Raw genomic sequence first — 13,632 nt, 5'->3', positions numbered from 1 at the left:
TGTGTGCGTGTTGGAGAATGAGTGAAAGAGTAACCATAGTAACAGAAGATGCAGGAGGGAATAAAGAAAATGAAAAACAAAACAAAAGTTATAAATAAAAAGCGATGTGAGGGGAGGAACAGAACAGAACAGGAAACAGAGCAGGAGAACAGGGTAACAACATCAACAACATGCAAAGAAAAGACAAATGTTTGACATGCAAACAACAATCCAAGGTAAAAGCTAAGAGTAGGAACCTTCTTAGTTTTAAATAAGTTCATCAGCAAACTGGCATATTTACAGGAGGAGGGTTTGGTGAGTCTGGGGTGGTTGCACGCACACAGGAAGGAGCTGACAAGAGGCTCCTCCCTCAGAGAGGCTAGTCTACATTCTTAAATTACGGTAAATCCTTTTTCCAAATGTATATGACAAGCTTTCTCATCAAAGCTGGAAAAAGAGTAGATGTTCACAAACATTGCATTAATCCTGAATGACCAATAACTTAAACATGGAAAACATTTGTTTTAAATAATCAGATGTAAGAAACACATTTTCTACATCATTTATATAAATAGTTTAACCCACCATAAATAAATAAAAAACAAATGACAAAATACAATAAGGTACAAAAATATACACCATATGTTTACAGTTGTCTGAATCCCGCAGATACCTCAAATAAACATGAACGAAAAAACAAACCGAACGACTCGTCGATCAAGATAGGAGATGAAAATGTTCATGGATATCAGGATTAAACATTTCCTGAAATAGAAAAAATATGTGGCAACACAACTTTGCTAAACATAATGTCACAACTACACATTTGTACATATGCAACGTATTCAATCTGTACAACAGAATAGATCATTCATTTGTGTACCCTCCCCTCCCTCCCTCCCTCCCTCCCTCCCCCAGCCCCTCCCCACCCAAAGTATTCAGTCATCGGAGGATCCTGAAACCAACTCGTACAGCAACACCACAGTCCAGTGTTACAGCCCAGACGTTCACAGAGACGACATTAAGAGTTACAATCCAGCCAGCGTCCCTCTGTCCTGACACCTCCACACTGCCTCCACAGAGCCACTCTGCCTCCACAGGACCAGGGGGCTCTGCCTCCACAGGACCAGGGGGCTCTGCCTCCACAGGACAAGGGGGCACTGCCTCCACAGGACCAGGGGGCACTGCCTCCACAGGACCAGGGGGCTCTGCCTCCACAGGACCAGGGGGCTCTGCCTCCACAGGACAAGGGGGCACTGCCTCCACAGGACCAGGGGGCACTGCCTCCACAGGACCAGGGGCACTGCCTCCACAGGACCAGGGGCTCTGCCTCCACAGGACCAGGGGGCACTGCCTCCACAGGACCAGGGGGCTCTGCCTCCACAGGACCAGGGGCTCTGCCTCCACAGGACCAGGGGGCACTGCCTCCACAGGACCAGGGGGCTCTGCCTCCACCCATCACTGTGTGCAAGTCCATACATCCCCCAGTGGGTGAGTGTGTAGGAGAGAGAGAACAAGAGAAAGACCGTGTGTGTGTGTGCAGGTTTGCCGAATATCTTTGTCTTAAGGCTCATCTCCGTGTCTTCAGCGGTGTCTGGGGTGAGGGGTGTGTGTGTGTGTTGGTCAGGGTGAGGGGTGTGTGTGTGTGTTGGTCAGGGTGAGGGGTGTGTGAGTGTGTTGGTCAGGGTGAGGGGTGTGTGTGTGTGTGTGTGTGTGTGTGTGTGTGTGTGTTGGTCAGGGTGAGGTGTGTGTGAGTGTGTTGGTCAGGGTGAGGGGTGTGTGTGTGTGTGTGTGTGTTGGTCAGGGTGAGGTGTGTGTGAGTGTGTTGGTCAGGGTGAGGGGTGTGTGTGTGTGTGTGTGTGTTGGTCAGGGTGAGGTGTGTGTGAGTGTGGAATGGAAGGGGCTTGTGAAGAGTGTCTCTTTCTCTGGCTCCTGGAGGGAGCTGTGCTAGGCCCCCCCACACATCTCCAGGAGCAGGACTTTAATAGGTGTTTTGGATGATCCCTGGTGGCAGAGAAGTCAAGCCATCACACACCCACACAGGACACACCCACACACAGGACACACACACCCACACAGGACACACCCACACACAGGACACACACACCCACACAGGACACACCCACACACACAGGACACACCCACCAACACAGGACACACCCACACACAGGACACACCCACCCACACAGGACACACCCACACACAGGACACACCCACCCACACAGGACACACCCACACACAGGACACACCCACCCACACAGGACACACCCACCAACACAGGACACACCCACACACACAGGACACAGTTGCATGTGCTACTTGTTGTTACATACTGATCCACTCAAACAGGCATTCCATCAGACAGTACAAAAGTCTTTAGGCAATAGTCAAAAAGTCGTGTTTTTTAAGTCGTTTCTTTCAGAGGGACATGTGTCCTAACTTGTCAGCAGTTCTCTGGGTTGGGGTTTGTTTTAATGAACTGTTAACTCATCCTCATCATTCTCATCATCATCTAGCCATGCATCGCTACAGCTCCTTATCAGGGTTGTTCCTGTGTCCTGGCGGAGGCGGCCATCTTTGTTTTGTCTTTGCCCGGGGGGCATTTAGAGTCAGTGGGCGGGGGCTCGTTATGCCTGGAGCAGGGGGCATGCTTGGTGGGGGGGCTGGGCGTGGCTGGGGGGGCAGGGGGGCGTGGCGCTTGGCTGCTCTTCTCGTCTGAAAAAAGCTGTTTAATTACGTCAAAGAAGTTACTCAACGGGCTGCCTAGGAAGACAGATGGAGAGAAGAAGAAAAGAGAGAGAAAACAAACAACGAATGAGCGATGGGTTAACGCCAGGAGAGGTGCTGATGGAGGGATGAGGAGGGGGGGACTGGAGGTAAGGAGACTCTTGGGCCAGAAACTAAGATTGGGGGATAATGTTTGGTGTTTGATAATGTTTCTCTCACCCGTCAGTGTAGTTAGTCTATATAACGGGGGGAGAATCAGGGTGTTTAACAAGAGCTGTGGAGGTACGCCTAGAAACACTGAACAGCTATGGTCCAGTAGACCTGGTCAGAGTTGGAGTCTAACCGTGGTCCTTTGGTTCAGGTGGTGCCTAGTTGGCAGAGTCTCCTTCCCCAGGCTGGAACAGGTGTGTGTGTGTGTGTGTGTGTAAGGGGGGGGGGGGGGCTGAGAGGAGCTCTGGGAGTACTGAGGCTGAGCATCTGGACTTCCTGCCTAAACACTTCTTTGAGACTGAAGGAGGAGGAGGAGAAGGAAGGAAGCCACCTCAGAGTGTTGACTTCCTCCTCCTTCCTCCTCCTCTGACTGGCTCTGTGACAGTGTAGAGCGAAGGAAACAAGAGTGTGTGGTGTGTGTGAGGTGTGTGTGAGGTGTGTGAGGTGTGTGTGGTGTGTGTGAGAGGTGTGTGAGGTGAGTGTGGTGTGTGTGAGGTGTGTGTGAAGTGTGTGTGGTGTGTGTGGTGTGTGTGGTGTGTGTGAGGTGTGTGTGGTGTGTGTGAGGTGTGTGTGAGGTGTGTGTGAAGTGTGGGTGGTGTGTGTGGTTTGTGACAGTGTAGAGTGTGTGAGGTGTGTGGTGTGTGTGTGTGAGGCTCCTAGAGAGCTCCTCCCTGCTCCCAGAGCTCTGCTCAGAACACAGCAGGGGTCTGAACAAGTCAAATACTCACACAGGAACATGACAATACTGCAGACATGCACACACACTGAGTGACACATTTCAACCTCAGCACATTAGTCCTTAGTCTGTCATTAGGGTTTACACAATACCCCTTCAACAGCCTCCTACTGATCCTGGAATAACATGTTTGTACACTGGGATCTGGTGATCTCTGTCTTGTTTTGACTTGGGGCTAGGCTCACCTTTCTTAGTGAGAGTAGAAAGATCGTGGACAGGAGATTGAAGAACACACTGTGACACTGTGACACCGTGCACAAGACCTGTTATATGGTGAGTAGTGCTGCACACTCACACTCTCTCTCTGTCACACACACACACACTCGTACATGCTCACACACACAGGTGAGGTGTACCCTAAGGCCTTAGTGTGTGTGTGTGTGTGTGTGTGTGTGTGTGTGTGTGTGTGTGTGTGTGGTGGGCATAGCAGCAGACTGACGGGAGTGTGACAGGGTGCTGACACTGTAGGCCTGTGAGGAGGGTGTGTGTGTGTCTGTGTGTGTCTGTGTGTGTGTGTGTGTGTGTGTGTGAGAGGGGCAGGGAGGGGGGTGAAGGGTAGCTAGCTGATCTTACCACGCTTGGAGGGTTTGCTGCCTGACTGCTGAGACACGTCTGGGAGCAGAGGTCATAGGTTAAGGTGACTTCACACCTGCATCAAGTCTGTCCTGACTACAGTCAGGTGTGTCTTTCTGAGTGCTGCTGTCCAGAACAGCCAGGTGTGTCTGAGTACTGCAGCTGTAGTTAGGTGTGGCATGACATGTTTCTTTTTCTCTGCCTCACACACACACACACACACACACACACACACTCTCCTTCTCTCTTAGAAAGTCTGTATGTATTTATGTATGTAGTGGTGTAAAGGGTGTCTACCTGTGTGTATCATACCTTCATATAAACACAGTTCAACAAAGCATGCAACGTCTTTGGTTCCGCACACGTTCTAGGTGCACACAGTAATATAAACATTCATGTAACCACCATAAACAGGGCTTAGGGTAGGTCTGCCTGTCAGGTGGCCATGCTTGTCATCCCTGTGTTGTAGGAGAGCGACCACCTGGACACTCTGGAGCACTTGCTTTCCTGCACACAGCAGACACACACAGTCCAGCCCAGGCACTGACCCAACCACCACAAGAGGAGGACTAGCTGCTATCATTCAGTTTAGAATGGCAGGTTGTGATGAGGGTTTTAGAACATATAGCTCTAGGTCCACATCGATCCTAGATGGTGCCATGCCAAATAGAGCAACAAAGACGTTAGAATGCCAAGACAATCATCCGATCATTTCAGGTCCAACATCGGAGAACTGTAAACAACGACCTGTTGGTTCGTTATTCGTTGTTTGGATTGCTAGCGTTGGTGTTAACAGCGGACGCACAAACTCTGTCCATCTAAAGCAGCGACTGTTGGAATGCTACGAAGCGAAGTGTCAGGACCGTGGTTTACATAAGTCACTGACGTTGCTTTATATCGATGTATAGTACTCTTCATAGGACTGAAACTGATGACAAATTACGTAAGTTGTTTTGTGAAAAGGGTACCACCTTGTAGCTAATCACAGTAGGATGTATTAAAATCTTAGCATTTATTATTATTCAATTTTTGGGGGGTTTATGTTAGTTGTGTTATTGTCGTGGGAAAGTGGAGAGGGCTAGCTAGCGCTAGCTGTGTGGCGTGCCAGAGCGACCGTGCGTACGTGTGTGTGGAGGAGAAGCGCTTCCACACTCTGCATGCCAGAGACTCTGTCTCCTGGGGGAGGCTGCACACGCAGGAGATCAGGATGACAAAATGCAGGATGGTATGAACCGGCGGAGAGAGAGAGGGTTAGGGAGGAGAGGGAGAGGGGGGAGGGCTAGGGAGGACAGGGTGGAGGGTTAGGGAGGACAGGGGGGAGGGGGGAGGGTTAGGAAGGAGAGGGAGAATAAAAAGGCCACTCTGCTTCAGTTGTGGGAACGTAAAGATTTCCACGTCAGTCGGAACATAAAAGATTTCCACGTCAGTCTGAAACTTTCATTTCCTGGACTGACTGTGATAAAGCAGAGCTGGTCTCACTTTAGAGGAAAGAGAGAGGGAGGAAGAGGAAGGTACGGACTGGAGGGTTATTCAAACAGCTAGATGGTGAGGGTGGGTGAGGTAGTGAATAGTTCAAATGCCCGATAACAGTTCCCATCTGTGACAAGGTTTGTGGAACATGCTAACTGCCCTAGGCATGCTACTTGGGTTAGATGCTAGCCAGGCTAGTTGCCAACTGGGCATGGTGTGTTAACAGTGCTAGATGTGCTTACTGGGCTAGCTGCTAAATGAGTTAGGTGTGCTAACAGTATTAGGTGTGCTAGCTACTAAATGGGCTAGGTGTGCTAACAGTATTAGGTGTGCTAGCTACTAAATGGGCTAGGTGTGCTAACAGTATTAGGTGTGCTAGCTACTAAATGGGCTAGGTGTGCTAACAGTATTAGGTGTGCTAGCTACTAAACGGGCTAGGTGTGCTAACAGTATTAGGTGTGCTAGCTGCTAAATGGGCTAGGTGTGCTAACTGGGCAAGGAGCTAAGTAGCTGTATAACATCCACACTGGTTTCAAAGTAAGATCCTTTTTGACGCTCCTGTCTCAGCCATTACTGGTGAGCTGATACTGGCATTTGTGACGTAAACTGAAGATGTGTTTACACATGCAGCTAGCACTACCCTGTCTTACCAGCAGAGGGGGCTCTTATCAAGCCAATCACCACAGTTAAAACCACAACACTGATGAACCAACAAGGACATGAACACAGCAGAAGGTTGCTCTCCTTCCTTCCCTCTCTAATCATCCCTTTCTTCTAGGCAGCCCAAACAGCCAATCAAACGTAGAAGTGACTCCAGGGGGCGGGCCAGCTACAGTCTAAGTGAGCTGTAATTGGACAGTGGAGAAACATTCAGTTCCTGTATCTTCACCTCCTCTGCTCTGGTCACACTCCCTGTGCCAACACACACACTTGTGTGTTATATACATAAATACATATTTCATGTAAATAGTTTATAAATACTGGATGTGTGTGTGAACGAGACAGAGGAAGTGTGTCAGACCAGGGGAAGCCCTGAGCTGTGTGGGTGACTGCGTTAGCTGTGTGGGTGACTGCGTTAGCTGTGTGCCTCTGAGCCCAACCTCTACCTGCCTGGCGGGGAGTGCCAGACTGGTTGCCACGGTAGCCGTGTGTGAGGTATGTTGCCATGGTAGCCGTGTGTGAGGCGTGTTGCCATGGTAGCCGTGTGTGAGGCGTGTTGCCAGGACAGGTCATGCATGCCGGGTGCCTGAAGCGTGTGCCGAGCAGTGACAGGTGCTGGGATGCTTAGAGAGGCTGGGGTCAGGGGTCAGGTGGGTGAGGAGATCAAGGTCAGGGGTGAGGGCTGAGGGGTCAGAGGGGTCAGAGGGGTCAAGGTGAGGAGGTCAGGGCTGGGGGGTCAGAGGGGTCAAGGTGAGGAGGTCAGGGCTGGGGGGTAAGAGGGGTCAAGGTGAGGAGGTCAGGGCTGGGGGGTAAGAGGGGTCAGAGGGGTCAAGGTGAGGAGGTCAGGGCTGGGGGGTCAGAGGGGTCAAGGTGAGGAGGTCAGGGGTGGGGGGTCAGAGGGGTAAGAGGGGTCAAGGTGAGGAGGTCGGGGGGGTGAGTGGTAAGGGGGTCAGGGGTCATAGGTGTCCTCTACTCACCAGATATCTGGGTCTGGACACCCGGCTGCTCATGAGAGCTCAGCAGCTGGGCCTGGATGGTCTCTACCACACGCCTGAAACGCCGGCTGGGACCTGCGAGGGGGAGGGGGGAGTCAAGTTCTACAGCAGTTCAAAACACAGACTGTACCCTCCCTCCCTCAGTGTGTGTGTGTGTGTGTGTACCAGATAGGAGGGTGAAGGTGACAGAGTAGATGCCGTTGTCCCGGGTGGCTGCAGTGCTCTCTGTGTAGGTGATGTCCACCTGAAACTTGACTGGCTTCTGAAACATGGTGGGACCTGCTGAAGACTTGTACTCCGCCCGGAAACTAGTCTGGGAGATCACACTGTGGCTTAGACTAGGGATCTACAGAGAGAGAGGAGGGAGAGAGAGGGAGGAGGGGAGAGAGAGAGCAATTAGGAAGAAATGGAGAGAAGGAGAAAGAGACAGACAGAGGAGAAAGATGTGAACATCAGCCATTTAGAGGGATGGAGGGAGTGGAGGACAGGAGAGGACAGGAGAGAAGAGGACAGGAGAGAAGAGGACAGGAGAGAAGAGGACAGGAGAGGAGAGGACAGGAGAGGACAGGAGAGAAGAGGAGAGAAGGGGAGAGGAGGGGAGAGGATAGGACAGGAGAGGACAGGAGAAGACAGGAGAGGACAGGAGAGGACAGGAGAGGACAGGAGAGTACAGGAGAGAAGAGGAGAGAAGGGGAGAGGAGGGGACAGGAGAGGACAGGAGAGGACAGGAGAGGAGGGGAGAGGAGGGGACAGGAGAGGACAGGAGAGGACAGGAGAGGAGAGGACAGGAGAGGAGAGGACAGGAGAGGAGAGGAGAGGAGAGGACAGGAGAGAAGAGGACAGGAGAGGAGAGGACAGGAGAGGAGGGGAGAGGACAGGAGAGGAGGGGAGAGGACAGGAGGGGAGAGGAGGGGACAGGAGAGGACAGGAGAGGACGGGAGAGGACAGGAGAGGAGAGGAGAGGACAGGAGAGGAGAGGACAGGAGAGGAGAGGAGGGGACAGGAGAGGACAGGAGAGGACAGGAGAGGACAGGAGAGAAGAGGAGAGAAGGTGTTGCTGTGCTTACAGACAGGAAGGCGTGGACAATGTCAGCCTTGATGGAGCTCAGAGGTTTGTCTCTGATCACGATGAAGATCTGCTCCTCCTTCTCCAGGTTGATGAAGTTCCCGAACCATGACTTCTTAGCCAGCCTGGAGGAAAAACAAAGGGTAACACTTTAGATGAGCTCACCAAATTCATAATTTATTAACCAATTTGTTACCTATTAGTTAACGGTTTGTTCAACATTAGTTATTTATTGTTTATACAAAATGTATCATTAGTAAAGTATTTGTTCACACAGTTAGGGTTAGTTTTCGGGTTTAGGGCTAGGGTGTAGGTTTAGGGTTTAAGTTTTGGTTAGGGTTTAGCTTTACTAATGCTTTACTAATGACACATTTTGTATGAACAACAAATAACTAATGGGGAACGAACCATTAACTAATAAGTAACAAATTGGTTAATAAATTATGAATTTGGTGAGCTCATCTAAAGTGTTACCAAACAAAGGCTTCATGTACAGAGGGACAGAGTGACAGGGTCATCATGTGTCAGAGGGACAGAGGGACAGGGTCATCATGTGTCACATGTACAGAGGGACAGGGTCCCTCCCCCCTCGCTCTCTCCCCTCCTCCCTCTCTCCTCCCCCCTCGCTCTCTCCCCTCCTCCCTCTCTCCTCCCCCCTCTCTCTCTCCCCTCCTCCCCCTCATCCTCTCTCCTCCCCCCTCTCTCTCTCCCCTCCTCCCCCTCATCCTCTCTCCTCCCCCCTCTCTCTCTCCCCTCCTCCCTCTCTCCTCCCCCCTCTCTCTCTCCCTCCTCCCCCTCATCCTCTCTCCTCCCCCCTCTCTCTCTCCCCTCCTCCCTCTCTCCTCCCCCCTCTCTCTCTCCCCTCCTCCCCCTCATCCTCTCTCCTCCCCCCTCTCTCTCTCCCCTCCTCCCCCTCATCCTCTCTCCTCCCCCCTCTCTCTCTCCCCTCCTCCCCCTCATCCTCTCTCCTCCCCCCTCTCTCTCTCCCCTCCTCCCCCTCATCCTCTCTCCTCCCCCCTCTCTCTCCCCTCCTCCCCCTCATCCTCTCTCCTCCCCCCTCTCTCTCTCCCCTCCTCCCCCTCATCCTCTCTCCTCCCCCCTCTCTCTCTCCCCTCCTCCCTCTCTCCTCCCCCCTCTCTCTCTCCCCTCCTCCCCCTCATCCTCTCTCCTCCCCCCTCTCTCTCTCCCCTCCTCCCCCTCATCCTCTCTCCTCCCCCCTCTCTCTCTCCCCTCCTCCCCCTCATCCTCTCTCCTCCCCCCTCTCTCTCTCCCCTCCTCCCCCTCATCCTCTCTCCTCCCCCCTCTCTCTCTCCCCTCCTCCCCCTCATCCTCTCTCCTCCCCCCTCTCTCTCTCCCCTCCTCCCTCTCTCCTCCCCCCTCTCTCTCTCCCCTCCTCCCCCTCATCCTCTCTCCTCCCCCCTCTCTCTCTCCCCTCCTCCCCCTCATCCTCTCTCCTCCCCCCTCTCTCTCTCCCCTCCTCCCCCTCATCCTCTCTCCTCCCCCTCTCTCTCTCCCCTCCTCCCCCTCATCCTCTCTCCTCCCCCCTCTCTCTCTCCCCTCCTCCCCCTCATCCTCTCTCCTCCCCCCTCTCTCTCTCCCCTCCTCCCCCTCATCCTCTCTCCTCCCCCCTCTCTCTCTCCCCTCCTCCCCCTCATCCTCTCTCCTCCCCCCTCTCTCTCTCCCCTCCTCCCCCTCATCCTCTCTCCTCCCCCCTCTCTCTCTCCCCTCCTCCCCCTCATCCTCTCTCCTCCCCCCTCTCTCTCTCCCCTCCTCCCCCTCATCCTCTCTCCTCCCCCCTCTCTCTCTCCCCTCCTCCCCCTCATCCTCTCTCCTCCCCCCTCTCTCTCTCCCCTCCTCCCCCTCATCCTCTCTCCTCCCCCCTCTCTCTCCTCCCCCTCATCCTCTCTCCTCCCCCTCATCCTCTCTCCTCCCCCCTCTCTCTCTCCCCTCCTCCCCCTCATCCTCTCTCCTCCCCCCTCTCTCTCTCCCCTCCTCCCCCTCATCCTCTCTCCTCCCCCCTCTCTCTCCTCCCCCTCATCCTCTCTCCTCCCCCTCATCCTCTCTCCTCCCCCCTCTCTCTCTCCCCTCCTCCCCCTCATCCTCTCTCCTCCCCCCTCTCTCTCTCCCCTCCTCCCCCTCATCCTCTCTCCTCCCCCCCAGGAAGGTCTGTTTGGTCTTAGGACATGGGAGAAAGCTCTTCCAACTAATGAACTCATTTGCATATTCTACCCATTTTACAATTCACCATTTGAAGGTTAAAAAACATATATGCAAACCAGGAAGGCTATCAGGCCGACTTTAAGCTACTTCAATGGACCACCATTGACTGAAACAAAACATGATTTATTTTTTCTTCCTGAAATGGATCGTTCATGCCCTTATCCTTCCACCCCCCAACCCTCATTCTCTGATAGTCCACACAGGGATGGCATCATCCCAACCTCCCCCCTCTCCTCTCCCCCCCTGGCCCCCACCAGACCCCCGCTCTCAGGGCCCCTGGCAGGATCCAGTTTTGTGTTTTGTTGGCCAATGTGACATGTTCTTGGGGTGTGGCGTTGCCATGGTTACTTACTCTGGAGAGGAGTCTGGCGTGAGGCTGGACATGTCTTCCTGAGTCGGGACTGTGGAGACAGGCAGACAGGCAGACAGACAGACAGACAGACAGACAGGCAGGCAGACAGGGAGACAGACAGACAGACAGACAGACAGACAGACAGACAGACAGACAGGCAGACAGACAGGCAGACAGGGAGACAGACAGACAGACAGACAGACAGACAGACAGACAGACAGACAGACAGACAGGCAGGGAGATAGACAGGGAGATAGACAGGGAGACAGACAGACAGACAGACAGACAGGGAGATAGACAGACAGACAGGCAGACAGACAGGCAGGGAGATAGACAGGGAGATAGACAGGGAGACAGACAGACAGACAGGGAGACAGACAGGGAGATAGACAGGGAGATAGACAGACAGACAGACAGGGAGACAGACAGGGAGATAGACAGGGAGATAGACAGGGATATAGACAGACAGACAGGCAGACAGGGAGATAGACAGGCAGACAGGCAGACAGGGAGATAGACAGGCAGACAGGGAGATAGACAGGCAGATAGTCAGACTAGTTAAGACTCTAAACAGAACAGTACAGTCAGGATAAAGACTTTACTTTTCAGTGGTCTGGATTAAATTAAAGCTTTGGGCTGTGTGGCTTTCTTATCACTAATCTTGTATCAAAACAGCATATTAACTACGGTACAGAAGAATCAGAAGAAATCACTGCTAATAAGATAATTAGACTCAACATCGCATAACTCCCAATTGGTCAGGGGGGAATGGTAACTTCCATGACAACGTTGTTGTCTTAACAAAGCCTAGATTGAATATTTCAAAGTTATCTAGGCTCCCTTCCCTCCCTCCCGCCCTCTCCCCCTTCCCTTCCCTTCCCTCCCCCTCTCCCCCCCTTCCCCCCCTCCCCCTTCCCAGGGTACCTTGCATTTTCCGGCGATGGAAGCGTGGCGAGCCCAGGAAGCTGTTCTTGATGGAGTTGAGTCTGGTCCTCCAGGGCAGGCCCCCGATGGAGGGGCTGGGAGGGGGCGTGGGGCTGGGGGTGCCGGCCGGGCTCTCCCGGGGGGTGTGCCCCGGGGTGCCCCTGGGGGTGGGCAGTGGGCTGCCCCTCGGGGAGGGGTGCGGGGTCACCTGTGTGATGGGGACAGGTTTGCCGTTGTGGTCAGGGTGGAGGCGGGGCCGCCGGAGGGGGGTCATGGGGGGCACGGGGGAGAGGGGGATGGAGAGCTTGGGGGGCACTGTGAGGGGGGGGGTGCCTCCTCACTCTGGGGCCCACTGGGAAGCAGGGGGCCGGGGGCTGGCTGGGGGTGGAGGGCTCCGACCGAGGGTTGGCGGGGCCATCGAGGGGGCTGGGGAGAGGGTTTGACCGGGTGGTCTGCAGTGGTTTGGGGGAAACTCTGGGTTTGGCTGGGAGGGTCTGGGTGCGGGGGTGCATGAGGGGGGAGCCTGTCATTGGCTGGTAGGAGTTGGGGGGACGTGGCCCCACCCCGTTAAGGCGGGACTCCGGGGAGTGGGCGGGGCTACAGTTGGGGGACTGGCAGAGGTCTGGGGACTGGGGCGGGACAAAGAAGCGACGGACGGGCTGTGATTGGCCATGCGCCGATCACGTGATAGCGTGGACAGGCAGTGAGAGAGCAGTGCCCAAAGCCAGGTGACGTAAAAAATATTATTGTTAGAAACATCGCAGCCCGGCGATAAGAACCCAAGCGTTTTATTAGCCATAAAAACACGCCGGAAAACCAAAGAGAAAGGGATGAGGGGTGGAGGTGTGGAGGGGTGGAAGGTGACAAGCAGGCAGGAGAGGTGACAGTGCAGAAAGAAAGAGAGAAGAACATGCCATTAGCACACCCAGCCAATCAGGACGCAGCAGCAGCACCATGGGAGATAAGAGTTACTCAAGCATTAATGAAGCAGAACCAGGAAGTGAACAACTGAGCCAGGAAGTGAACAACTGAACCAGGAAGTGAACAACTGAACCAGGAAGTGAACAACTGCCAGTGACTCGGGTCTCCCAACCTTCAGAGAGATCCTGGTTATGCATGCGCAATGCTGAGGTATGAATGACATAGCAACTGTTATGACAGGTCATGACAGTTCGTAACCAGCCACAGCAGTGAGAGGATGCCAGGCCAGCATGGAGGGCGTTTGCAGACGTATGATCCTCCAGGCTATTCCTGTATCAACATAAGCTACCTGAAGCCGGCTGGGTCATTGTTACATCATGAACGACTAACTAAACACACCAGTTAGTCGATGGTGTGTAAAGTCTGTTGTAAGTGTGTGTAAGAGTATGTTTGAAGGAAACAGCAGAATATGAAGGATGCCCCAGCAGAGAGTCATTGCTGTAGGCAATGTGAACTGGAAGACTGAGCTGGGAGATGATGGCTTTAACCTGCTACAACATCTTCAGATTGACCTGTGTTTGGTGTAACTCGTGCGTGTGACTTTGGTGTGTGTGTCTGTGTGTTTGGTGTGTTTGCACAGGGTGCGTGTGTGTGACTGCACCACCAGGTATCATATGATGCTCTCCCCAGGGTCACATGACCCCCCGGGCTGCGAGGGCAGCGCCTGCATGCGCCCCGCGGGGCCGTGATGGATCACAGCACAGACAGCAGAGCGGTGAGGTGCATTGTGGGCCATGGC

The 13,632-nt window shown here is 53.5% G+C and overlaps 1 protein-coding gene across 1 annotated transcript in view; it reads right to left on the bottom strand.

Annotated features, from left to right (window-relative positions):
* Positions 1–2,309: 2,309 nt before the first annotated feature.
* The window catches only part of brsk2b (BR serine/threonine kinase 2b), a 60,046-nt gene continuing 48,723 nt past the window's right edge, over positions 2,310–13,632 (bottom strand). Inside the window, 8 exon segments of the mRNA XM_084682204.1 lie at positions 2,310–2,742; positions 4,226–4,264; positions 7,333–7,425; positions 7,516–7,696; positions 8,418–8,541; positions 10,989–11,037; positions 11,913–12,240; positions 12,242–12,571. Of these exon segments, the coding sequence (XP_084538330.1) occupies positions 2,519–2,742; positions 4,226–4,264; positions 7,333–7,425; positions 7,516–7,696; positions 8,418–8,541; positions 10,989–11,037; positions 11,913–12,240; positions 12,242–12,571 (1,368 nt within the window). The 3' untranslated portion in view covers positions 2,310–2,518.

This window comes from Hypomesus nipponensis, chromosome 19 (genome assembly GCF_054491055.1).
Source record: "Hypomesus nipponensis isolate SF chromosome 19, ASM5449105v1, whole genome shotgun sequence".
Lineage (NCBI taxonomy): Eukaryota > Metazoa > Chordata > Actinopteri > Osmeriformes > Osmeridae > Hypomesus > Hypomesus nipponensis.
The sequence above is the reverse complement of the archived record's forward strand: the minus strand, read 5'-3'. Positions and strand labels throughout refer to the sequence as shown.